Source organism: Lycorma delicatula, chromosome 12 (genome assembly GCF_047948215.1).
Source record: "Lycorma delicatula isolate Av1 chromosome 12, ASM4794821v1, whole genome shotgun sequence".
Taxonomy (NCBI): domain Eukaryota; kingdom Metazoa; phylum Arthropoda; class Insecta; order Hemiptera; family Fulgoridae; genus Lycorma; species Lycorma delicatula.
In genome coordinates this window covers 4,023,928-4,050,315 of record NC_134466.1, presented here as the reverse complement: position 1 = coordinate 4,050,315, position 26,388 = coordinate 4,023,928, and the positions used below count along the sequence as shown (strand labels likewise).

The 26,388-nt window shown below is 33.5% G+C and overlaps 1 protein-coding gene and 1 non-coding gene across 2 annotated transcripts in view; both read left to right on the top strand.

Moving 5' to 3' along the window:
- The first annotated feature begins 3,265 nt into the window (after positions 1–3,265).
- Positions 3,266–26,388, top strand: part of Jhbp1 (Juvenile hormone binding protein 1) — a 101,391-nt gene continuing 78,268 nt past the window's right edge. The window contains exon 1 of the mRNA XM_075380112.1: positions 3,266–3,512. Within this exon, the coding sequence (XP_075236227.1) occupies positions 3,431–3,512 (82 nt within the window). The 5' untranslated portion in view covers positions 3,266–3,430. The remainder of the gene's footprint in view (positions 3,513–26,388) is intronic.
- Positions 13,855–13,934, top strand: LOC142333530 (small nucleolar RNA R12). Its single transcript, XR_012758629.1, has one exon. It is a non-coding gene; the product is annotated as a small nucleolar RNA R12 (small nucleolar RNA).

Sequence of the window (26,388 nt, the reverse complement as noted above, 5' to 3'; positions counted from 1 at the left end):
CACAGAGACGGCGTCCGCCGCAACTTGTTTAATGTGGTTGCTAAAAAGCAACTTATCATCAAACAAAATACCTAGGTACTTATGAACCCTTACTCGGCTGATTACACAGCCTTTATACTTAATGTGGGGGTTTCGACTGCATGATAATTTGTCTGCGCCCTTTAGAAGCATAAACTTCGTCTTGGGCACAGAAATCTTTAAATTTTGTATGTCCATCCAGCCTTCGGCGGTTGACAAGGCCGCCTGCGCTCTACTTTCTAGCTGTGGTCGTGAATTTCCACGAACTAAAAGGAGACAGTCATCGGCGAAAGCCTGGGCCGTGACTCCTTCTGGGAATGTCAACCCCAGAAATCCATCGAACACCAGGTTCCACAGCAGGGGACCGAGAACGGAACCCTGCGGGCTTCCCCTGGTGACGGATTTTTCCACAACTAGGTGCGCATCTTTAAACAGGTCCGTACGGTTAGACAAATAGTCTCGTACCACTTGCCGATGATATAGTAATTCTAGCCGAGAGTAAAAAGGATTTAGAAGATACAATACGGCACAGAACGGCATAGATGAAGTCCTACGCAAGAACTATCGCATGATAAATAAACAAGAACAAAACAAAAGTAATGAAATGTAGTAGAAGTAAATTAGATGGACCGCTGAATGTGAAAATAGGAGGAGAAAAGATCAATTAAAGCTCTGCGCTGGGCACTCCTTAAATTTAGAAGCAGTGCTCTATTTCTATCCAACCTGTGCGCCCAAACTGGCGCCGCGTATGCGACTCATCGCGTAAGTTGCTGACGCCATCTCGAGTGAAAATTTGCCTCGTCGTTAAACAAAACGTACTTGTATCGTTGTCGATTTATATTCCACCGGTCGCAGAACTCAAAGCGAAGAGGAACGTCGACTGGTTGTTGAACTGGTTGTTTACGATCAGGATAAAACTTGTTTTAAGTGTCCTTCAAACCGTCGAATGCGAAACCGCTTAGAAAGACATGGTATACTGACGCCTGAACTGCATCGATATTAATTTCATCGATTACAGCGTCGATCTCGTAGCTGCTATTGAACCTGTTTCCCGAAAATGGTAAAAATTTGTCGCGCTCATTGTTTTGGGATCTAGAACGCTGCGATTCGGAAAACCTGTTTCATATTCATCTGCAATAGCTGTAGTATTACCATTACACACACCCGAAATTAATACCGTAGCGTGCATATTCCTCTGTTGTAAATAAGTACGGCATTACGTAAACGGCAAACCGATCGCGTTCAAACGAAAATTTACAGAAAAACTTCGCTAACGACAGCACAGTTCACAGTACCAGATATATTTAATGTACCTTGCAGAACGATTTAAACACTAATACAGTATTATGCGTTGTTGATAAGCTGTTGCTATTTTATTATCGACTTTAAAATAATAATCTTTCAAATAATTTATTATACTTCTGTCGGTAATAAAAAAAATATTATCTAGGTAATTTTTATTTGACATTTGTTTAATTTACACTTTTTTTACATTTTTAACGATAAAAAATTTAACAATGTACGTCAGACATAAAAAAAAGAGTGTTTTTTACATAACTTTATTGATTTTCACACCAGATTTTTCAAAAACTATTAAGTAACGGTTCTGGGACCTATTTTATTTGTTTTTCAGGCCAAAAACTGTAGAAATCACTAATTCTGCTCCTTAATTGAGATACTAAAAATTTCTGTACGTTCTCATTTCATCGGGGTAGCTGAAAGCCAAGCAAAATTTTTCACTAAATGTAACTTGCAAATGAAGCATTTTAGAAAGTATGTTTTAATGAAACTTTTCCATTATTTTCACTAGTTGAATAGATTATAAAAATCTCGGAAAACTTCTTGATACATTCTGTATGTGTGTGTGTGTATGTATGTATATATATATATATATATTTTTTTTTTATCTTCAGTCATTTGACTGGTTTGATGGAGCTCTCCAAGATTCCCTATCTACTGCTAGTCGTTTCATTTCAGTATACCCTCTACATCCTACATCCCTAACAATTTGTTTTATATATTCCATAACGTTCTGCCTGCACAATTTTTTCCTTCTACCTGTCCTTCCAATATTAAAGCGACTATTCCAGGATGCCTTAGTATGTGGCCTATAAATCTGTCTCTTCTTTTAACTATATTTTTCCAAATGCTTCTTTCTTCATCTATTTGCCGCAATACCTCTTCATTTGTCACTTTATCCACCCGTCTGATTTTTAATATTCTTCTATAGTACCGCATTTTAAAAACTTCAAATTTTTTCTTCTCAGGTACTCCGGTCGTCCAAAGTTTCACATCCATATAAAGCGACGCTCCAAACGTATACTTTCAAAACTCTTTTCCTGACATTTAAATTAATTTTTGATGTAAACAAATAGATTTTTGAAAGTATATGTTTGGAGTGTCGATTTATATGGAAGTGAAACTTGGACGATCGGAGTATCTGAGAAGAAAAGATTAGAAGCTTTTGAAATGCGGTGCTATAGAAGAATATTAAAAATCAGACGGGTGGATAAAGCGACAAATGAAGAGGTGTTGCGGCAAATCGATGAAGAAAGAAGCGTTTCGAAAAATATAGTTAAAAGAACAGACAGACTTATAGGCCACATATTAAGACATCTTGGAATAGTCGCTTTAATATTGGAGGGACAGGTAGAAGGAAAAAATTGTGCAGGCAGAACGTTATGGAATATATAAAAAAAAATTGTTAGGGATGTAGTATGTAGCGGATATTACCAGAAATGGAACGACTGGCACTAGATCGGGAATCTTGGAGAGCTGCATTAAACCGGTCAAATGATTGAAGACAAAAATAAATATTAAACGGGGAAGATTTTTTAAACGGTTACATAATTTATTAAAGTATAATAAGATTGACTTTTCATTTCCAAGGCCTTCACTATTTCGCAATCAGAAACATAGTGATTTTCAAGAGTGCAACGGACTTTTTATTAACCGGTTGACCCTATACGAAAAACAGCGAGGACCGGATAATCGGAAAAAATTAATAGTAATATTACTATACTCGTCGTTTCGTTTTGCTATTCCTAGTTTGTTCTTAATTGAAACATGAAACTTTCTCCTTTTGACTAAGATGTAATACGCATCGACTCTTCATTCCCCTCTCCTCTTTTTCGTACCGACTCTCTCTCTTTTATTACAAGAGAGAGATATTGCAAGAATATAATAATATTATTGTAAATATCCCTCCCCCCACCACTATTAAAAGCAAGTTTCAAACGCTTTAATACAAACGTATCAAGACAGTCAACCGTAGCCGGTTTTACTGTTGCACGCTCGACTGTTCACTCGGCAGCTCGATTTTACTTTCCGTTGCAGTCTCTATTTATGCGATATATAAATTTCTCTTACGTATACATTGTTGTTCTCTCATAAATTGTTTATTAATTAGATAATGCATTTTTCACAGTTTTTATCGCTTTTTGTTATTTTAATATTTTCTATTCCGATCGAAGCACAAAACAACAAGAAAATACGTAAGTATTAACATTTCTTTTTATTAGCAAAACTTTTATATGTAATTAAATGTATTTCCTGTCAAAAAAATTAATTATGTTTTTAATTATTTTATTATTAAAATATTAAAAATACAATTTTAATAACGTATAAATAACGGAGAAACAAAATAGTTTTAAATTTTAAAAAAATAAGAAATTTTTCTTGTGTATTAAACAATATTAGCTTAAATTTTAGAAAACAAATAAGCGATAAATACTCGAATTAAAAATTAAGACGTATTTTTATCTATATAACATTATTATGCTGGGTGTCGCTCATAAAGAAACGAAAATATTGAGTATTAAAAAGCTTAATTTCTCAATTCATGAAAAATTTCAGCTCAAAGGATAAATTTGGTGATTTTATATGAAGAATTAAGTAAAATTAATCCCGTAATATCTTGAAATTTTTGAAAAAAAAAAAATTAAACAAAAAAATTGGTGGGAAAAAACACAATTTTTTTGGTATAATTTTTTCGTTAAATTTTCAGTAAATTAGTAAAAATTTCCTGTTACTATTTAAGTAATTCAATTAAATACAAAGAAAAATTCAAAAAATTTAGGTTTTTATTTATTACAGAATTTATAAAATCATTTTTCAATTTTTTTTTTGTCTTCAGTCATTTGACTGGTTTGATGCAGCTCTCCAAGATTCCCTATCTAGTGCTAGTCGTTTCATTTCAGTATACCCTCTACATCCTACATCCCTAACAATTTGTTTTACATATTCCATACGTGGCCTGCCTACACAATTTTTCCCTTCTACCTGTCCTTCCAAAATTAAAGCGACTATTCCAGGATGCCTTAGTATGTGGCCTATAAGTCTGTCTCTTCTTTTAACTATATTTTTCCAAATGCTTCTTTCTTCATCTATTTGCCGCAATACCTCCTCATTTGTCACTTTATCCACCCATCTGATTTTTAACATTCTCCTATAGCACCACATTTCAAAAGCTTCTAACCTTTTCTTCTCAGATACTCCGATTGTCCAAGTTTCACTTCGATATAAAGCGACACTCCAAACATACACTTTCAAAAATCTTTTCCTGACATTTAAATTCATTTTTGATGTAAACAAATTATATTTCTTACTGAAGGCTCGTTTAGCTTGTGCTATTCGGCATTTTATATCGCTCCTGCTTCGTCCATCTTTAGTAATTCTACTTCCCAAATAACAAAATTCTTCTACCTCCATAATCTTTTCTCCTCCTATTTTCACATTCAGTGGTCCATCTTTGTTATTTCTACTACATTTCATTACTTTTGTTTTGTTCTTGTTTATTTTCATGCGATAGTTCTTGCGTAGGACTTCATCTATGCCGTTCATTGTTTCTTCTAAATCCTTTTTATTCTCGGCTAGAGAAATTTTTCAATATGATTTTTATATAATGAATTTATTAATTAACATCCAAAAAAATTACAATTAAATTGTAAACCGTACGGTAAGAGTCTCGCATATATATCTTCCAGCCGGCCTCCGTGGCGCGAGTGGTAGCGTCTCGGCCTTTCACCCGGGGGTCCTGAGTTCGAATCCCGGTCAGGCATGGCATTTTTTACACACGCTACAAAACATTCATCTCATCCTCTGCGGAATGAATTGCTTGAGTGCGGACCCGGAGGTAAAACAAACAAAAAAAAAAAAAAAAGAAGATATATCTGACAATCAAAAAACAAAAATTCGTGTAATACAAATAAAATTGTTTTTAACAAAACTATACTGATATAAAAAAAGGTATGACACTACTGCATTTCTATTATCAAAATCTGTTATCAATTTAGAATTTTCTTTAAAAAAAATACTTGTTTAATATATGTAATATACAACAATAAATAATAAATAATGTTTAAGCGTTCCATATAATAAGTAAAAAATAGAAATATTTGTTACAAAACTCTTACCGGCCCGATTTCATTTATATGTAAAATTTACAGAAATAATACATTTCTTATGATTATTCGTAGTTTAATAAATGAAATCGGACCGGTTACAGTTTTCTACCAATTTTTCTATTTTTTGCTTATTATATGGAACGCTTAAATTTTGTTTATTATCTATTATTGTATATTATATATATTTAACATGCATTTTTTTTTTAAATTTTGATAATAAAATGTAGTGTCTTACCTTTTTTGATATAAGCATCGTTTTGTTAAAAACAGTGTTATTTATATTACAGAAATTTTTGTTTCTGAGCGGAAGAAATGGTATCTGCAAGACTCTTACCGTACGGTTTAAAATTTCATTGTAATTTTTTTTTTTGGATATCACTGCGTTTTGTTAGATTATTGTTTTATTTTTTTATGAATTACTGATTGTTATCTTACGGAGTTATTATTAAAATGTTTTGCTTTTCTAGAACAAAGAAATTGAATTTCACGGCCAATTTTTTTTTTTTTTTTTTGATAGTTATATCATTCACTTGATACCATATTTAATAAAATTAGTATAATGACTACGAATCGAAAATCCGTGATGTAATACTGCACTTATTACTTGTAAGTGTAACCCTCGATTTTTATCGTATCCGTGGACACACGTTTTATATTAATTTTTATATCTCCATCAGTTAGTTCAAATAGTTCTATTTGTAGAATAAAAATGTTACCGATCGATTTATTTCTATTTTATATAATAAATCTTTGTTTCCATATTTGCAACACTTTCCTACCGTTCGTGTTTTGTTGTTTTTTTTTTGTTTTATTAACAGCTATAATCTCTTGTAAACTAATACTTTTTTTTTTCAAGACGTAATGGGAATTAAAAAAATTGTTTCATCTTCAATACTTTCATTTCCATAAGAGCATTTACTATTAAAACAAGTTATAGTATATTTTCTTTTAAATTTTATTATTTCAAGTACATTATGAACAAGGTTTTGTACGGTATCTAGTACTATGAAGTACTGCTACCTAGCGGCGCGATTCGTAAACTCATATTTTTGAGGAAAAAGAGACATATTTGAGTCCTGCGGTTCATAAAATGGAAAAAAATCGTCTAACAAAATTCGAGGTATTTTTTGAAAGTATTCTTTATTACAAATCTAATTGAACTGAAATATATTATTTTCATTCTTATTTTTTAATTTTTTTCCCGCTTTCATTTCACTTTTAGGTTAGGTCACGTTTAGAACGGTAAACATAGTCGGTTGCCTTCGCCGTGCCGTCCAATTCTACAGACCGGCGAAGTTCGAACGAACTTTTTGATTTTTACTAATACCGCGATGAAATTTAAACAATGTTGTAAAAAAATTGTGTTTTTTTTATTTTCTGGTATCCTATCTCTAGTTATGCTGCAAGAAGGAAAGTGTAAGATAATAAGTAAAAACTTTCGGTATGATATTTTTTCTTTCGACGTTTCATGAGCCAGAGACTCTAAAAACAAAAAAGAAAGTGGGGGGTAATGTTCGTACATATGTACGTGTATTGGCTTGTTTGAATCTTAATAACTTTTGACTGTATTAATAGATTTTGATGAAATTCTTATGGGCCAATTTGTCGGTAAAATTTTTGTTGTCAATATCTTCGGGGGTGGGGTAAGTAGCTTCTTCGGGGTCAATTTTCTCAAAATTTTACACACATAACCCCATTTTATATTAACCTCAGTATTCTGTACATACTTATCTTAAAATTTTTTAAAATATTTTGACCCAAAATTCTCCCTTCCACAAAAATCGAAAAGTTATCTGTTTATATATTGCATATCTTTAATAGATTTTTCTTTTAATTTCTTTCTAACCTAAATAGTATTACAAGCGATCAAAAAAAAAGAAAAAAAAAGAATACTTTGGGAGCAATAATAGGCGTCAGGGAGCCGATCAAAGATTAAAAAGTATTATTTTTTTGAATTGTTCAAAACCTTTTTGATTTCAACTTTTAATATTAATAAAAGTTTAAATAATAAACTTGTAATAATGTTACAATAAAATAGTATAATTAACCACATACTTCCACCCAAAAGAGAAGTAACTTAGATAAATTTTTATCGGTGCTACATTTTTTAGTGGGGGTTTTTTTTTTGTTTCTTCCATTTAACATTGTAAATTTAGAAAAATCAAAAACCTTTCTTGGAAGGCGATTTTAGAGGTGGGGAGAAGATTTTAGAAACATTCTGTATATATATATATATATATATATATATATATATATATATACAGACAGATATATATATATAAACATACACTTTCAAAACTCTTTTCCTGACATGTAAATTAATTTTTGATGTAAACAAATAGATTTTTGAAAGTATATGTTTGGAGTGTCGATTTATATGGAAGTGAAACTTGGACGATCGGAGTATCTGAGAAGAAAAGATTAGAAGCTTTTGAAATGTAATGCTATAGGAGAATGTTAAAAATCAGACGGGTGGATAAAGCGACAAATGAAGAGGTACTGCGGCAAATAGATGAAGAAAGAAGCATTTGGAAAAATATAGTTAAAAGAAGAGACAGACTTATAGGCCACATACTAAGGCATCCTGGAATAGTCGCTTTAATATTGGAAGGACAGGTAGAAGGGAAAAATTGTGTAGGCAGGCCACGTTTGGAGTATGTAAAACAAATTGTTGGGGATGTAGGATGTAGAGGGTATACTGAAATGAAACGACTAGCACTAGATAGGGAATCTTGGAGAGCTGCATCAAACCAGTCAAATGACTGAAGAAAAAAAAAATAGATTTTTTCTTGGAATTTTGTTTGGTTGTTAGCCATTTAATCGATTAACATTTACGCCGTAAGTAATTAAACGTTTGATTATTTAAATAATTTTTTTTGTAATTTTCAATACTTTTCTAAGAAATTATTTTTGTTACAGTTCCTGAATTAATATTTTAAATAAAATTATAAATAAAACATTTTTTTCGTTTTTTTTTTTTGTTTAACCTCCACGACTACGATTAGGTTCAGAGGATGAGAAGAATGATTTATAGCGTGTGAAAATGCCATGCATGTACGGGATTCGAACCCGGGACCTCCGGATGAAATGAAATACGCAAGAAAATAAACAAGAACAAAACGAAAGAAATGAAATGTAGTAAAAATAACAAAGATGGACCGCTGATTTAAAAAAAAAAATTTTATTCCCGTTGTGGGGTTTGCGTGAAAAGTAAAAAGTTATTATCTATAATATTATTATTTTCAATATTTCATTAATATATTAATTAAATTTTATTTAAAAATAGCCGCCTTACGGGAAAGTCCTGCAACTTTCATATTTTTTTACCGATTACTATCCTTTCGTTCTTGCAAAAGAACTGTAGAGCTGTGACTCCAGGAATGGGAGTCGCATATCTACACCCATTCCTTATGTAATTTTGGTAATAATGTATTATTATAATTACGTACCGATCCTTAATAAAAGATTTATTTCTTTTTATTTATTTAAATAGCAAAATTAATAAGTAAACGTTGGAAAGGAAATTAGTAAATAAATAATATGTATTTATTTATTTAGTTGTAAAAAAAACTAGACATGATAATTAATTGACAAACAAACGGAAACCAGTTATTGTAAATAAAAATTATAATTCATAAAAAAACGAAAAAATATTTGTACTTTAATATCCGACGGTGGAGGGGGGGGATTATATTGATAACTATACAGGAGGTTACGAAAATCAGTAAGAATTTCATGACATCTTTTACAAGTGAAATTAATGAAGTTTTAATATGAACATGGTTTCAAAAATCCTTCCGTTTTCCTAAACGGATATAACTTATGAAAAATGTCCACTTTAAGGAATAATAATTCCTAATTCAAGGATAGAATGAAACTTAAATTAAGGGGTAAATTTGATGGATTTTTTACACGAAAAACTGAGTAAAAAAACAATTACCAACAATGAACTAAAAAAAAAAAAAAAATGTAATTTTTATTGAAGTTATTGAAAAAGAAAACAGTCGCCGTAAAACAGGTGATTTACGAATACAAATGTTCTTAGGTTCAAATCCTAGTACCTTTCATCCGGAAATCCCGGGTTCGAATCCCGGTTAGGCATGGTATTTTACACGCTACAGAATCGTCATTTCATCTCGTCCTCTCTCAAGTGATACCTTACGGTGGTCCAGGAGGCCAGAAAAAGAAAAATTCAAATCCTAGTTAAAGTTAGTTGCTTTTATACGGATTTGAATACTAGTCAGTGGATATCGCTGTAATTTTTTGGTTGGGGTTCAATTAATTACTCGTCTCGGTATAAGAGCACACCCTATTTACTTATCATATATATCATCCTCATGTCACACTGGGCAGTGCGTGGAGGGGGGAGGTTTGCTTATTATTCAATAGTTGAATTTGCTCGGGTGGATCAAGGGAAATTATAGTTAAAACCTTGTATCAGAAAATACTAGAAAATTAATTACAAAATAAAATTTAAAAAAGTAATTAAAATAAATAAAAAAACAGTTCAAGTTGTAATTAAATTGTGTAATCGTATATTTATGGAATGGAATGAAATGCAAAGTTGGCAGGAGTCTATTACTCCCTACTTTATCGCAGAACCTGGACAGAGTCCCTTGCTGCTGGATCATTCTAATCGGGCTTGTTTTTAAAAGGGTTATTTTTTAATCTCGGATCTAATTTTTCAAGTTTTGTCTATTATTATTTTAGTGAATTTAAGACGGATTTAATTGCATTCCAATCCGTTGTTAAACCAGCGTTATCGAACCCATTTCATGGGCCGACCGCGGAAGGCTAGGCTTATAAAGCCTGTTCTCCCGACGTAATTCCCCTTCAGACCGTCCACTGAAGTCCTTTCGGTGCTAACTCTTTAATAGGCTAGCAGGAATACGCCACAACGGGGCACTACCTGTAAGGAGGGAGCAATGCGTCTCCTTTTCCGGAGGAGTCGCAATTGCTGGGTTATTTTATCTTACTGTAAGTATTGAAATAGGAGAGGTTGTGTAGAAGCTCTTCATCCGCTTCTGGTATGGCTGCCCTTCAGGACGCATCTCTGCTGGGCTCTGTTCCGGACTCCAGTCCGTGATGTTGAGGCGAGTGGTTGGTCTTCCTTCTTCTTCTCCCTCTTCGTTCATCTTTGGCCTGCACTTTCCAAGAATTGGTAGTAACCGAAGTTACATACCATTAACCTTGGAATTCCCGAAGCCCCGAAGGGCTGAACGGGGGAAAGTGCAGGTTTCTTCGTTCTTCTGCGCTGTCAGTGGCTGCTGGGCAGGTGACTGCTGGGCAGGTGGCTGCTGGGCTTGTGACTGCTGGGCTGATGGCTGCTGGGCTCGTTCCCTCTTTCTTCTTTCTTGAAAGGAAAGGAAGGTAATAGGGAACTTACAGATGGTGATACCTATTCGCGATCGCGGTTCGTATATTTATGTACATCTGAACAAGTTTTTTTATTTAATTTTATAATTAGCATTATTAATGCTGCGATGACTCGCTGACATGTGACCTATTACATTGAAATATAAACCTAAAAAAATTTTCTTTAGTATGAGTTCACCTCTTAGTATGACTTGCTGTTTTCTTTAGTTGTGTTACTGGTTTTATCATTCGCATATTATAAAAGTTGTTTTATAATTGATGCCGTAAAATTAGTGAAAGATTTTTATGACAGAACAGGTTTCGGTATTATTTTTATCGAACGTGAAAATTTGTTAAGTCGTGTGTTTCGCACTGTGTTTTATCGGATTCCACGGTGAAACGATTTTATGAAATATTTTAAGTAATTAAGTATTTATAAATTAAAATACACTTTTGTAATATTTCAGTTTACTTTATTAAAACATTTTGAATTTTACAATTAACAAAGATCGGGCTTGTAAAAATTCTCCAAATATTTTTTTTTTTACGTTCGCGAAGAATTCATCACGAAAAGTCAAAGTAAACCAGTATCGAATCTGCTGAAAATTCCTTACAAATATTATTTATACTATCCCTCGGGACACCAAGATAAATCCTGGGCTCCACATGTAGGACGCATCAAGTGCAAAATTAAACTAACCCGGTGGTTAAAAGGAAAAAAAGACCATTTGCCGTTTGGCATACCTATGATTTGGCGAGCGCCTACTAACCGTTATGATGACTGCTATTTTTGTTTAACAAAAATTACCGGTTTCAATTGAAACAATAAAAACAGGCCTAATCAACACCGTTCTTTCTTTCCGTAATTTCTTTCTTTCCTGTTTAGCCTCCGGTAACTACCGTTTAGATAATTCTTCAGAGGATGAATGAAGATGATATGTATGAGTGTATGATATGTATGAGAATTTAAATGGCAGAAAGGCTCCTGGAATAGACGGAATACCTGTAGAATTACTGCGCAGTGCAGGGGAGGAGGCGATTGATAGATTATACAAACTGGTGTGTAATATTTATGAAAAAGGGGAATTCCCGTCAGACTTCAAAAAAAGTGTTATAGTAATGATACCAAAGAAAGCAGGGGCAGATAAATGTGAAAAATACAGAACAATTAGTTTAACTAGTCATGCATCAAAAATCTTAACTAGAATTCTATACAGAAGAATTGAGAGGAGAGTGGAGGAAGTGTTAGGAGAAGACCGATTTGGTTTCAGGAAAAGTATAGGGACAAGGGAAGCAATTTTAGGCCTCAGATTAATAGTAGAAGGAAGATTAAAGAAAAACAAACCGACATACTTGGCGTTTATAGACCTAGAAAAGGCATTCGATAACGTAGACTGGAATAAAATGTTCAGGATTTTAAAAAAATTAGGGTTCAAATACAGAGATAGAAGAACGATTGCTAACATGTACAGGAACCAAACAGCAACAGTATCAATTGAAGAACATAAGAAAGAAGCCATAATAAGAAAGGTAGTCCGACAAGGATGTTCCCTATCTCCGTTACTTTTTAATCTTTACATGGAACTAGCAGTTAATGATGTTAAAGAACAATTTAGATTCGGAGTAACAGTACAAGGTGAAAAGATAAAGATGCTACGATTTGCTGATGATATAGTAATTCTAGCCGAGAATAAAAAGGATTTAGAAGAAACAATGAACGGCATAGATGAAGTCCTACGCAAGAACTATCGCGTGAAAATAAACAAGAACAAAACAAAAGTAATGAAATGTAGTAGAAATAACAAAGTTGGACCACTGAATGTGAAAATAGGAGGAGAAAAGATTATGGAGGTAGAAGAATTTTGTTATTTGGGAAGTAGAATTACTAAAGATGGACGAAGCAGGAGCGATATAAAATCCCGAATAGCACAAGCTAAACGAGCCTTCAGTAAGAAATATAAGTTGTTTACATCAAAAATTAATTTAAATGTCAGGAAAAGATTTTTGAAAGTGTATGTTTGGAGTGTCGCTTTATATGGAAGTGAAACTTGGACAATCGGAGTATCTGAGAAGAAAAGGTTAGAAGCTTTTGAAATGTGGTGCTATAGGAGAATGTTAAAAATCAGACGGGTGGATAAAGTGACAAATGAGGAGGTATTGCGGCAAATAGATGAAGAAAGAAGCATTTGGAAAAATATAGTTAAAAGAAGAGACAGACTTATAGGCCACTTACTAAGGCATCCTGGAATAGTCGCTTTAATTTTGGAAGGACAGGTAGAAGGGAAAAATTGTGTAGGCAGGCCACGTTTGGAATATGTAAAACAAATTGTTAGGGATGTAGGATGTAGAGGGTATACTGAAATGAAACGACTAGCACTAGATAGGGAATCTTGGAGAGCTGCATCAAACCAGTCAAATGACTGAAGACAAAAAAAAAAAAAATGTATGAGTGTAAATGAAGTGTAGTCTTGTACATTCTCAGTTCGACCGTTCCTGAGATGTGCGGTTAATTGAAACCCAACCACCAAAGAACACCGGTATCCACAATCTAGTATTCAAATCCGTGTAAAAATAGCTGGCTTTACTAGGATTTGAACGCTGGAACTCTCGACTTCCAAATCAGCTGATTTGGGAAGACGCGTTAACCACTAGACCAACCCGGTGGGTCAAATCAACACCGTTAAGTTAACGGTATTGATTTACCGATTCCGATCGCTTCGACTACTCGGAAAGGAATTTCTGATTCCCGGGAAGATTCGACCGACGAATCCTTAACTTCAATATATATTAATTACGTTCAAGAAGAGTGAAATGCTGAACCTCACCTCATCGCTCGAGTAGAACTGAGCGACCGATTTCGTGACTTGTATTTGTCGAAACAACTTGCAGAACTCGTAGGTTTACGTCTTAAAGAATGGAATTTATTAAACAAGGATACACTGAACGCAAAAGAAGGATAACAAGAAAGAGATTAAGATAAACGTAAATATCTGCAAAATAAAGTTAGGAATTTTAATTGTAATGATTATTAGTATTTATGACGTTTCTCAATTTTTAAAGGGTCATAACTAAAAATCTGAGGGTGATGAAGAAAAACTAATTTCATTTATAATTCAGCATAAAAAATAAATTCTAATTCAACTACTTTTTTCTCAGTCCCAAATTGCTCTTTTTTTTGTTGATCTGTGGTTTTCTTATTATGTTAAGTTACAGGAAAACCTCGTTTCTGTTGTCTAATTTGATAAAGGGGAATTTTTTTTTTTTTTACTGACTTTTCGAAGAAAAGTACGGTATTACTTTCGGTCGCACGGCAAAACTGTGGGGGGAGGGGGGAGTGAAATTGAATATTTTTCACGTTTCGAGGTGTGAGGAGTACGAAAATATCATTACTTAAAATGTAATCTCCTTATATATTCTCTAAAATCTCGAAAACTCTCTGATCAATTTTTTTTAAACTTAGATATGCTGTAGTGGTGTATCTGAAGTTCTGCATCTGAAAATTTGATGAAGATTTGTCGAATCGTTCTTTAGTTACGCTCAAATTAAGGTCGATAACGAACAACATAACCTCAATTTGAGGTTATGTTGGCTTTGTATCGTTTTCATACGCGCTTGTGCAGTGAGTCACAGTAGTGTGTAAGTTTAAACTTGATCCTTGTATGTAGGATCTACTGGTTATTTTTAATTATTTCAACAAATTAGGTTATAGTAAATTAATTTTTCTTATAAACAGAGTTATCTTTTAAGAACGGTGCGGTTTTGAACACGGTTTAAATTAAAACAGAATTACTTACAGTTTATGTTTTTTATTTTTCAAATTTGTCGTCTCAAACATTTTTTTACATAATTAATAAATTTCAATATGTGCGCCCTTAGTCGGTCGACAAATGTCCAAACGATACTCGACTTCTCTCCAAACATCAGTTTAACATTTCTTCGTTAACGGTCGTCATCGCTTCATTAATCCTGTTTTTTAAGCGGTTTACGTCGCGAATTTTTTGTGAATAAACAACGCTTTTGATTTCCACAAGAAAAAATCGCAAGGTGTCAGGTCTGGACTCCTTGGAGGCCAAAGTACGGGTCCTTGCCGGCCTATCCATCGATCTCCAAATTTTTCGTTCAAAGCGTCCGTGACCGACGCATTGAAGTGCGGGGGAGCACCATCATGTTGGAAATGAAGTCGATGAATGTTTTCGAGTTCATCCGGCTGAGGAAAGCAATAATCGGTTAAAACCTCAAGATACGCGACTCCATTAATTGTTTTTTCAGCAAAGAAGAAAGGCCTTATTACACGATTTTTCATCGCACCGCACCAAACAATAACTTTAGGCGAATCGCGTTGTTTCTCGATAATTGCGTGTGGGTTTTCAGAGCCCCATATTCGTTGTGTCTGTTAACGCATCCGTTCACGTGGAATGTAGCTTCGTCTGTAAAAATTATATCGTCTAAAAACGATTCGCTTTCACTTACTCTGTCCGACATTTCAACAGCGAAATCGTAACGTTTTACACCATCATCGGGTTTCAATTCCTCCAGTATTTGGATTTTATAAGCGTATAATTTCAGTTTTTTACGTAAAAGTTTGTGAACTGTTGATTTTGGAATACCTAAGTCGACGCTTCGACGGGGGATGGACTTCCCAGGATTTCTAATCGCCGATCGTCTAATTAGTTCAACCGTTTCGTCCGGTACACTCGGTCTGCCGGTTGATTTCTGTTTCTTAACCGATCCGGTTTCTTCGAATCGTTTGAACCGACGTGTTATGTTATTTTTATGTGGCGGATCTCTTCCGAATTCACGTCGAAACGCACGTTGAACTAAAATTACGGATTTTAATTCGGCCATCAATAAAACACACTTTGCTTTGTCTTTATCCGAGAACATAGTAACTCGCTAAATTCACCGCAACAACAATACAAGAACTGACGTTGCGGTTACAACTTCTTATAAACAAACTTTGGGTCAGAGGCTTTCAGGGATACCGATATAACATCTTGAAATTTCCCTACAATCTTCTTATGAATTACGGAAACCGTACCATTCTTTTATGATAACCTGTATTTTATAATTGCCAGAAGAATCCTTTTGTTTCATACTTTTCTCTCAAGACTTTAACAAATCCTGTCTCATTTTGTTCAGAATGAAATATTTTACCTTATAAAAGTGGCGAGAGCCGCATTGTCGGACCGTGTCGGAGTTCCTCGATGAGGTTGCGTTGTTCAACTGACATTGGTAGATTAGTTAAGGGTAAAGTATAATGACTTCTACCGTGCTGCTGTGGGATGCTAATCCAGAGATAACGGCTGGCCATCGGCCAGATAAAGTTCCAAGCGCTTTAAATGGTAGACAGGTACTAGCCGTCATTCAGCGACCGAAGCGTGAGATAAAATTACTGTGTTTTTAATATAATAACAAGGGGTGCGCCTGCCCGGTTTGTTTTTATTGTATGATAAGTGAACGGTTGGGACACGTAAGCGGGTGGTGTATGGCACCTCGCTTAGTCCGCTCACGCTGTTAGGTAAGCTCATTAGGAGCTATTAAACTGTTTTTGAGGCACAGTAGCCGTTTTTGGCACGGACATTTGGTCATATGCTGTAGGGCGACCGAATGGGGCGGCGGCGGGGGAAATGCCAGTTAACCAATTACCTTATAAAATATAGTTTATTAAAATTAGTATTTATAAAGCCGTTAATGAAACTTTAAACGTCCGAAATTTTGAGATTTTTAAACTAATTTATTTTTTAGATGTTATTTGATTAAATTTTCATTAAAATATCCCGATCCGTTATTAAGATATAATTTTCTCTTAAAAACCACGAAAAGGCAGAAAGACGGAAGATAGGCGAATTTGTCCACATGAACTAATTTCGTTGTACTGAATCAGTGCGTTAAATTTGGTTAACACCTAACGGGACAATGTGTATATAGTGAGATAATGAAAATTAATAATCGCACATCGAATCTGTTATTATTATAGTACAGCGGACAACAAAGAATATCGAATCGAGGTTGTAAAACCGTTTAATATCTCGTAACCTTGGTTTGCAGAAATGAATCGCAAATAAAACAAAATGTTTACTGCTACAGTTTAAGTTTACTATAACAGTTTTTCTTTACAAGTATTCAAGGTGAACGCCTTTCGTTACACGGCACGCGTCCAACAGATACAACAGTTTTTCCCCTACTCTAACCGTCATCTCTGGAAAATGAAAGCGACAGCTGTTTCAATCGTGCGCCTCAGATAGGGTACATCAGAAGGTGGCGAAGGCGCGTATATAATAAAGATTCTTTATAAAACTCTGCGGGGTAAGATCGGATGACCTTTCAGGCCACCGCAAAGAAGCTTTGTCATTTGGTCTATACCGACCTATCCAGTCGGGGAAAAAGTCTTTCAACCGTTCCCGTACAAAGGTATCCCGGTGAAATGGACCGTCTTGTTCTCAAATAAGCAATTCCTGTAATTCTTCCTTCAGTAAAAAAGAGCGGTCCGTAAATTTACCGTCGGAATATCACAAAGAAAATATTTAATTTTGGGGAGACCCTGTAAGAGTGAACGGGGAATTTTTCTGACATCCAAATACGGACATTACGCGTGTTAACTTTTCCGCTAAGATGAAATGTTGATTCATTACTAAACATAATACGATCGATAAAGTCGTCATTTTTATACGGCAACAATTCGATCGCAGAATCGGCACGCATAACGTAATAAGTAGACTTGTAACAGTCGTGAACAATACGTACATTTACGTAAGGGTTCCTTTAAAATATCGCCGCTGCTAGTTTGCGGCTGGGCTTGCTAATAGAGTTTTTAGGACTACGCAGCAAAGACTCCCTGACACATACCCGCGGTCGTCCTGGTTCTCTTCTCTTTAGACAGATATCCATCCGGTAGTTTCAAACCGATAATATTAACGACGAACGTCTCCTAATTAAAAATCTATATAATTAAAAATTCCACGGGACGCACGTACAACTGTAACTAAATATTCGTATTTACCAAACTGCAAAACGCAGAAGGCTTTCTGTGTTTTGCAAAGAGTCGCCATTTTTATTTAGTGGCGCTATCAAATGAAAAAAAAAGGAATGAAACTACATAAATACGTTCAAATAAAATTGCCCTTTTTGATTCTAATCTTAGATCAACACTGTACCCCTCATCTAAGTGATATTATAATATGAAAGCTCTTGTAAGAGAGTACAAGAAGATTATGGACGATCGAAACCTTCCGACACATGAGGACATCGAGAATGCCAATCGTGGTCGCCTTCGGTCTAGAAAGCCACATATCAAAATAGTAATTGCTGCCACAGAGGAACGATATAACCTAACTGACGCCTGGCGTCAAGAATGGACCGCAAAGCAGAATAATCAGTCCCATGTATTATTCAACGGCCGCCGGGTTTTGACTTACCTTGTAATACATGGTCAACGTTAAACAGAATAAGAATTCAGCTCGGTAGGTGCGCCTATTTCCTGTATAAATGAGGTAAAACACCGACGCCCCTTTGTGAGTGTGGTGAAAATCAAACTGTTAAACACGTCACAGAACTTTGCCCTAGGTCAGCTTATGAAGTGAATCCTGAAGATTTCCTGATAGCGACTCCAAAAGCAATAGCTTATAAATTTGTTAAATCTTTGTTCGTAATTTTTGACTGTAATTGGTGTTGCGTTTTGGTGCCATACGCTAAATAAATATAACAAATTAAAACCCCATTATTCTTTTTGAACACTCGATATTTATATAAATAAAAAAACGTAAGATTTCTGATAAGAACCCGGAAATGACTATAGGAATTTTATATCTCGTTATTAAAATCTAGAAGCTTATCGAAAATCAAAGCGTATATTTTGAATAAAATGACACCAATTTTATTCAAATAATTTAATTACGACGGAAATGCTAATAGCACGTCAATGATCCTAGCTTTAAAATATATAAAAATGAGTCTGAAATTTTAGTAAGGTTTCATTTCCTCCATTAAATAATATATATATTTAATAATTTAGGAAACGATTTTAATTTATAAAATCGTTTCCTAAATTATATCGTTTTTTCATTTTGTACATAAAGAATTTCTCACGACAAATCGTTATGAATGAAAGAATCTCATCTATAACTGATTAAAAAGTATCATATAAAGAAGGATCCATAACTGTCTTGTTTTAAAGTTATAGCTTGGGAAAAAATTTAGCTCTTAATTACTGTTTGAAGGTTAAAATAAAGCGATAAAACTTAAATTTGATTGTTTCTTATGGTTTTTGACCTGAAAATCTGAATAAAATTTACCATAACTTCGTTAAATTACCAGTAAATAAATAAATTTTTCTAGTGGATTTAATTTTATTAAAATTTATTTAACTAACATCGACTGACCGTGAAGAGAATTTAAAAAAAACTTATTTTTATTTGTTTAAACAAAACATAGCAAAAAAATGTATTTTAAATATTATTAAATCGAACCAAGAATGATTTCGATATTAGAAAACATATAGAAACATATAGAAACATTAGAAAATCTTAACTAGAATTTTATACAGAAGAATTGAGAGGAGAGTGGAAGAAGTGTTAGGAGAAGACCAATTTGGTTTCAGAAAAAGTATAGGGACAAGGGAAGCAATTTTAGGCCTCAGATTAATAGTAGAAGGAAGATTAAAGAAAAACAAACCAACATACTTGGCGTTTATAGACCTAGAAAAGGCTTTCGATAACGTAGATTGGAATATAATGTTCAGCGTTTTAAAAAAATTAGGGTTCAAATACAGAGATAGAAGAACAATTGCTAACATGTACAGGAACCAAACAGCAACAATAACAATTGAAGAACATAAGAAAGAAGTCCTAATAAGAAAGGGAGTCCGACAAGGATGTTCCCTATCTCCGTTACTTTTTAATCTTTACATGGAACTAGCAGTTAATGATGTGAAAGAACAATTTAGATTCGGAGTAACAGTACAAGGTGAAAAGATAAAGATGCTACGATTTGCTGATGATATAGTAATTCTAGCCGAGAGTAAAAAGGATTTAGAAGAAACAATGAACGGCATAGATGAAGTCCTACGCAACAACTATCGCGTGAAAATAAACAAGAACAAAACAAAAGTAATGAAATGTAGTAAAAATAACAAAGATGGACCGCTGAAGGTGAAAATAGGAGGAGAAAAGATTATGGAGGTAGAAGAATTTTGTTATTTGGCAAGTAAAATTACTAAAGATGGACGAAGCAGGAGCGATATAAAATGCCGAATAGCACAAGCTAAACGAGCCTTCAGTAAGAAATATAATTTGTTTACATCAAAAATTAATTTAAATGTCAGGAAAAGATTTTTGAAAGTGTATGTTTGGAGTGTCGCTTTATATGGAAGTGAAACTTGGACAATCGGAGTATCTGAGAAGAAAAGGTTAGAAGCTTTTGAAATGCGGTGCTATAGGAGAATGTTAAAAATCAGACGGGTGGATAAAGTGACAAATGAGGAGGTATTGCGGCAAATAGATGAAGAAAGAAGCGTTTGGAAAAATATAGTTAAAAGAAGAGACAGACTTATAGGCCACATACTAAGGCATCCTGGAATAGTCGCTTTAATATTGGAAGGACAGGTAGAAGGGAAAAATTGTGTAGGCAGGCCACGTTTGGAGTATGTAAAACAAATTGTTGGGGATGTAGGATGTAGAGGGTATACTGAAATGAAACGACTAGCACTAGATAGGGAATCTTGGAGAGCTGCATCAAACCAGTCAAATGACTGAAGACAAAAAAAAGTCATTGGGTGTCGCCATTGGCCAATCCATCGTCTGGGAAGGCGTTCATACAGATAATTTCTGACCTGTAAGTGCCACTGAAGTGGAACTCCATCTTGTACCAAAACGAAGTTGTCAGTATCTTCCTAGTGTTGAGACGTTAGCCGTTCACTTAACATGTCCAGATAAATTACTCCGGTTTTTGTTACTTCGTGAAAAAAGAACACCCTTTCACGAAAACAGCGCAAAACACGTTCACTTTAAGGGAATCGTGTATGTTATAAACTTTCTGTTCGGTTTTCTGTACCCCGCATTCTTACATTATTTTTATAACCTTTTTTCACTAATGTGAAACGTAAATTCATCACCGAAAATTAGGCTATGAAAAAAGCCCAAATTTTCAACACGTTTTTATAAGGCGTCATTTTTCAAACGTTTCCGCAAAATTTTCCACACGGTCGGTTGAAGAATTTGTAATTTTAAATTCGCTGATCTAATCGATTTTCCTGGGCTACGTCGATACAAATCACGAACACGATCGATTTGTTCTTCTAAAACAGAAGGTCTTCCGACCACCTTTCTTTTTATAGAGACACCTTGTGTTTTAAAACCGTTTATTCCAGTCGTAGATTGAGTTTCTTAAATCTGGTGGTGATTTACTATATGTTTTTCTAAAACATCGCTGCACGACAGTAATCGAGTTTATTTTGGCTAATTGGAGCACGCACAAAAAGCTTTCTTTACTGGAGTAGCGGCATCTATCCAGACTGGTAACACGACATATCAACCAGCAAGATTAACAGTACAGCAGATATACCAATATAAACTTTAAAACATTCCCTGTTAAATCATATCATTTACTGTATTCACATACAACAGTTTCATTTTTTTGTAAACTATCGGAAATGTATATTTCATTTGTAATCACCCTGTACTTTCAGGTATAAATTATTGTAAAAACAGTTGTTTTAATTTTTACAAATTTATAACATTTTTTCGTTAAATTTGTAATTAATTAAAGTTTTTCTTTTTTTTCATACACTTTTTTTTACTTTTAAGACCACTTTAGTCAGAATAATTCAAGTCTTTTTTGCCGATCTTTTGGCCTTTAAGTTCTTAGCTTTTACTTTCTCCCAATATTTAGTCGTTCTTAATGATCTTGCTTTACGATCCTCTTCTGAATAAACCCTTTTTGTTTAATTAAAAGTTCTTACTTTAAAGTCGGTATTCGGATCTTTAATAACAAATTTTAATTTTTCGGATTTATTAAGTAAATCTTCGTAAGTCAAATTTAATTCTCGCATGTCTTCTTTAATTTCTTTGATCCATAATGGCGGATTTTTTAAAGACCAAAATCGATCGATAATTCTCTTAGTAATCCTATCTTAACGAGTGTGCGCAGAAAGAAATTCGCTTCTTTTTCATAGTATCGATTAACGATTCCAAGTTTTCGTATAGAAATTTATTAGGCGATAATCTGTACCGATTTTCGTGTTTATATTTTTCGTTTATGCAGGTTCTAAGAATCCTGCGTTCGACTTTAACCAAAGGTTCGATCCTATTTTTCTGATTTAATCTAAATAAAGTTTCGCTCGCGTAAGTAATTACCGGTTTACCCACGGTTTTGTAACGTCTAATTTTAGTGTTAATCGAGAGCGATTTTTTGTCGTAAGTATTTTTGGTTACTTGTAGCACTTTAAATAATTTATTAAGTCTTTCGGTCCGATTTTGTTTTTCGTTACGATTACAAGTAATGATCTCTCCAAGATATTTAAATTTTTCTACAAGTTCTACTTTGTTTCCGTTAATATTCACAGAATTAATAACTAAAGTATCTATAGCAATCATTTTAGTCTTTTCGTAAGAAATTTTAAGTCCAATTTTATTCGCACGTTCTTCTATACTTGTTATTTGTATTCTGGCTTCTGCGATACTATTAGCTAATAAAGCTAAGTCGTCGGCAAATCCTAGGCGATTTAAATTTAAGTTATCTCTTTTGTATCCTATGTGAATATTTTTTGGATTAATTTTAAACCGTTCGCGCATCAGAATTTCTAGTGCACGATTAAATAATAAAGGCGAAAATCCGTCGCCTCGTCTCAGTCCGGATTTTATGTAAAAAGGTTTGTAAAATTCGCCACGAAACTTCACTTTAGATTTTGTATTTGTCAATGTTAAACCGATCATATTTACCGATTTAGAATCCGATCCGAGATTTCTCAGAATTTTTAAAATCGCTTTTTTGAAATCAATAAAAGAAACGATCATCTGTTTTTGCTTTTTATTATAAATATCTATAAGTAATTTCAAAGTAATAATTTGATGTGGACAACTGCGCCAAGGCCGAAAACCACCTCGGTAATCGCCTAGCTCGCTTTCTAGTCAGTCCTTAATTCTATTGTAAATACTTCTACATAAAATTTTATTCGTACAATCCAATAACGAAATTCCACGATAATTGTCCGGATTTGTCTTGTCGCCTAGCTGTCGTCCAATGTTCTGGAAGTTTTTCGGATTCCCAAATTTTAACCGAAGAATTATGCAAAGATTCCATACACTTTATTACATCAATTTTCTCAGAATTAAATTCTGTACAAGTTATGATAATAATATTTACGCATCTGACCTGAAAAATTTAGTAATATACGTCTGTAAACCTGATCTCCCGTACTTTTCATACTCAACTTAAAAGAAAAAAATTCGGTGATGAAAACACGTTTTTTACTTCCTTTTACGAAGTAAAGAAATTATTGTGATCGCGAAAAATTTCGGTGTTCAGATTTCCACGGAAATATCCATTTTGACCATCCCTTTAATTAATTTTGATGGTTTCGGCGGGACGTCTGTACATATAACTAAAAAACGATTACCCGTAGGACGTTGAAATTTTGGATTTAGGACTGTTGTAATACGTAGTTATTCACCTTCCCTTTTGATTGCGATCGACTGGACCAAAAGTGTTCAAAAAAGCCCAAAATCCAAAAACTTTAGATTTTTTACTTTTTTCTTAATTGCAGTAATAAGCGTTCATTGAGAGATTTTCAACGATGTATCATAAGTTGTACTTATTTTAATCGGTTCCACAGTTATAGCCAAATAAAATTGTTTTAATGAAATATTTGGATCTTACTAGGTGAAGACACATCGACGAGAATCCGACTTCATTTCCTTTTTTTTTTTTTTTTTTTTTGTCTTCAGTCATTTGACTGGTTTGATGCAGCTCTCCAAGATTCCCTATCTAGTGCTAGTCGTTTCATTTCAGTATACCCTCTACATCCTACATCCCTAACAATTTGTTTTACATATTCCAAACGTGGCCTGCCTACACAATTTTTCCCTTCTACCTGTCCTTCCAAAATTAAAGCGACTATTCCAGGATGCCTTAGTATGTGGCCTATAAGTTTGTCTCTTCTTTTAAGTATATTTTTCCAAATGCTTCTTTCTTCATCTATTTGCCGCAATACCTCTTCATTTGTCGCTTTATCCACCCGTCTGATTTTTAACATTCTCCTATAGCATCACATTTCAAAAGCTTCTAATCTTTTCTTCTCAGGTACTCCGATCGTCCAAGTTTCACTTCCATATAAAGCGACGCTCCAAACATACACTTTCAAAAATCTTTCCTGACATTTAAATTAATTTTTGATGTAAACAACTTATATTTCTTACTGAAGGCTCGTTTAGCTTGTGCTATTCGGCATTTTATATCGCTCCTGCTTCGTCTATCGTTAGTAATTCTACTTCCCAAATAACAAAATTCTTCTACCTCCATAATCTTTTCTCCTCCTATTTTCACATTCAGCGGTCTATCTTTGTTATTTCTACTACATTTCATTACTTTTGTTTTGTTCTTGTTTATTTTCACGTGATAGTTCTTGCGTAGGACTTCATCTATGCCGTTCATTGTTTCTTCTAAATCCTTTTTATTCTCGGCTAGAATTATTATATCGTCAGCAAATCGTAGCATGTTTATCTTTTCACCTTGTACTGTTACTCCGAATCTAAATTGTTCTTTAACATCATTAACTGCTAGTTCCATGTAAAGATTAAAAAGTAACGGAGATAGGGAACATCCTTGTCGGACTCCCTTTCTTATTATGGGTTCTTTCTTATGTTCTTCAATTGCTACTGTTGCTGTTTGGTTCCTGTACATGTTAGCAATTGTTCTTCTATCTCTGTATTTGAACCCTAATTTTTTCAAAATGCTGAACATTTTATTCCAGTCTACGTTATCGAAAGCCTTTTCTAGGTCTATAAACGCCAAGTATGTCGGTTTGTTTTTCTTTAATCTTCCTTCTACTATTAATCTTTTACTATTCTCTGTTTTACGGAAATTTAATTTACTTATCTTTAGAAACTGCAGGAGGTACACTATTCGATATTTCAGATCAAATAAACCGTTAAACTCTTTTATAAAGTCTTAAAAATTTTTGTGGTTTCATATCACCGGGAGAACTGAAATCCGGGCGAAATTTTTCGCTACCCGTAACTCGATAACATTTTCCTTTCCTTTTGAATCACTCTGTATATTCAAATTTTTTAAAGTGAATTAAATTATTTAATATTTTCCTTATAATAAAACTGGTTTTAAATAATATTTATTTAGTAATCTATTTTTAAATGTAGAAGTTGACTTTACTGTTTTATTATTATTATTATTATTATTATTATTATCTTTTTGTTTATTACGTTGCAAGAACTGGATTCAAAGAAGTGAATAATTATACACATTGAATAAAAAAAAAAACAAAAAATAAAAAATAAACGAACCTTCACTATTTTATTATGTTCCTTGATTTAATCAAAGAATAAATTCAATTTAATTTCTTTTTACCAGTAAAAAAAAACCTTAATTATTTCGACTACTCTTTTAATTCTGTTGCATAATTTATTACTTTTTTAAGTAATTTTTTTTCCTGGTCCTATGTATGTCGTAAATAAATAAATCTTTTATTCTAATTGATGTAGATAATAAATCATTATATATATATATATATATAAGAAATGGGTAGATTTGCTATCTAAAGGTTAAAAAAAGGAATTTCCCCAACTTTTTCCTGGATGGATCAAGGAGAATTATTATAAAACCTTGAACAGAGTATCAGCATCAAAATACATAACAAATTATTTAAAATATAAATATTGCAAGATGATAATAAATATGAAATATCGCAATAAAATAACTTACAATTCGAACGACATTATTGAAGATTTTTTATTATTTTTACGCAAATACAAGTTAAATGGAATTGCAAAAACCGGTGAAATATTACATGATTTTCCCTTCTACTCCGGTTATTTTATAAATAACCTGACAAGGTTAACTACTTTTTCCTACTTGTTTTCCAACCTTGGCAACTTTTTCGCTCGGACCTTCACAACTTTTTTTGCTGGGTTTTAATCGTTAAAATTCTTATTTTTATTTTCATAATTAAGTTAAATAACAAAAAAAAATTGTATTTTTTAAATTTTTTTATTGATTACTAGGCGTCCCGTCGCGCTAAGTGGTGACTTGCGTTTCCCGGCGAGTTCAGTTTTTTTTTGTTTGATGTTTTTTATTCGAGTAATCGTAGGGAGACACAACCAAGTCTCATAGCACGTACGAGTGACAGCGGGCTTTGTGTCGGTTAAGCCGCCGCGCCGTACATAGTCGCACCGACTAAAAAAAAGGAATTTAAAAAACCTTCAATATTTTTTTTAAAAACTTTTATTTAACTCGCTTTAGAAATAATCAAATTTTGCAACTGCTATATCTTTTGATCTATCGTATGAAAATTAATAAAATTTGGTACACGTATGTAACTTCGATGTGTAAAAATAAATATTTTTACATTTTTTTTAGTCTTAAAAAAAAATTACAAAAATATATT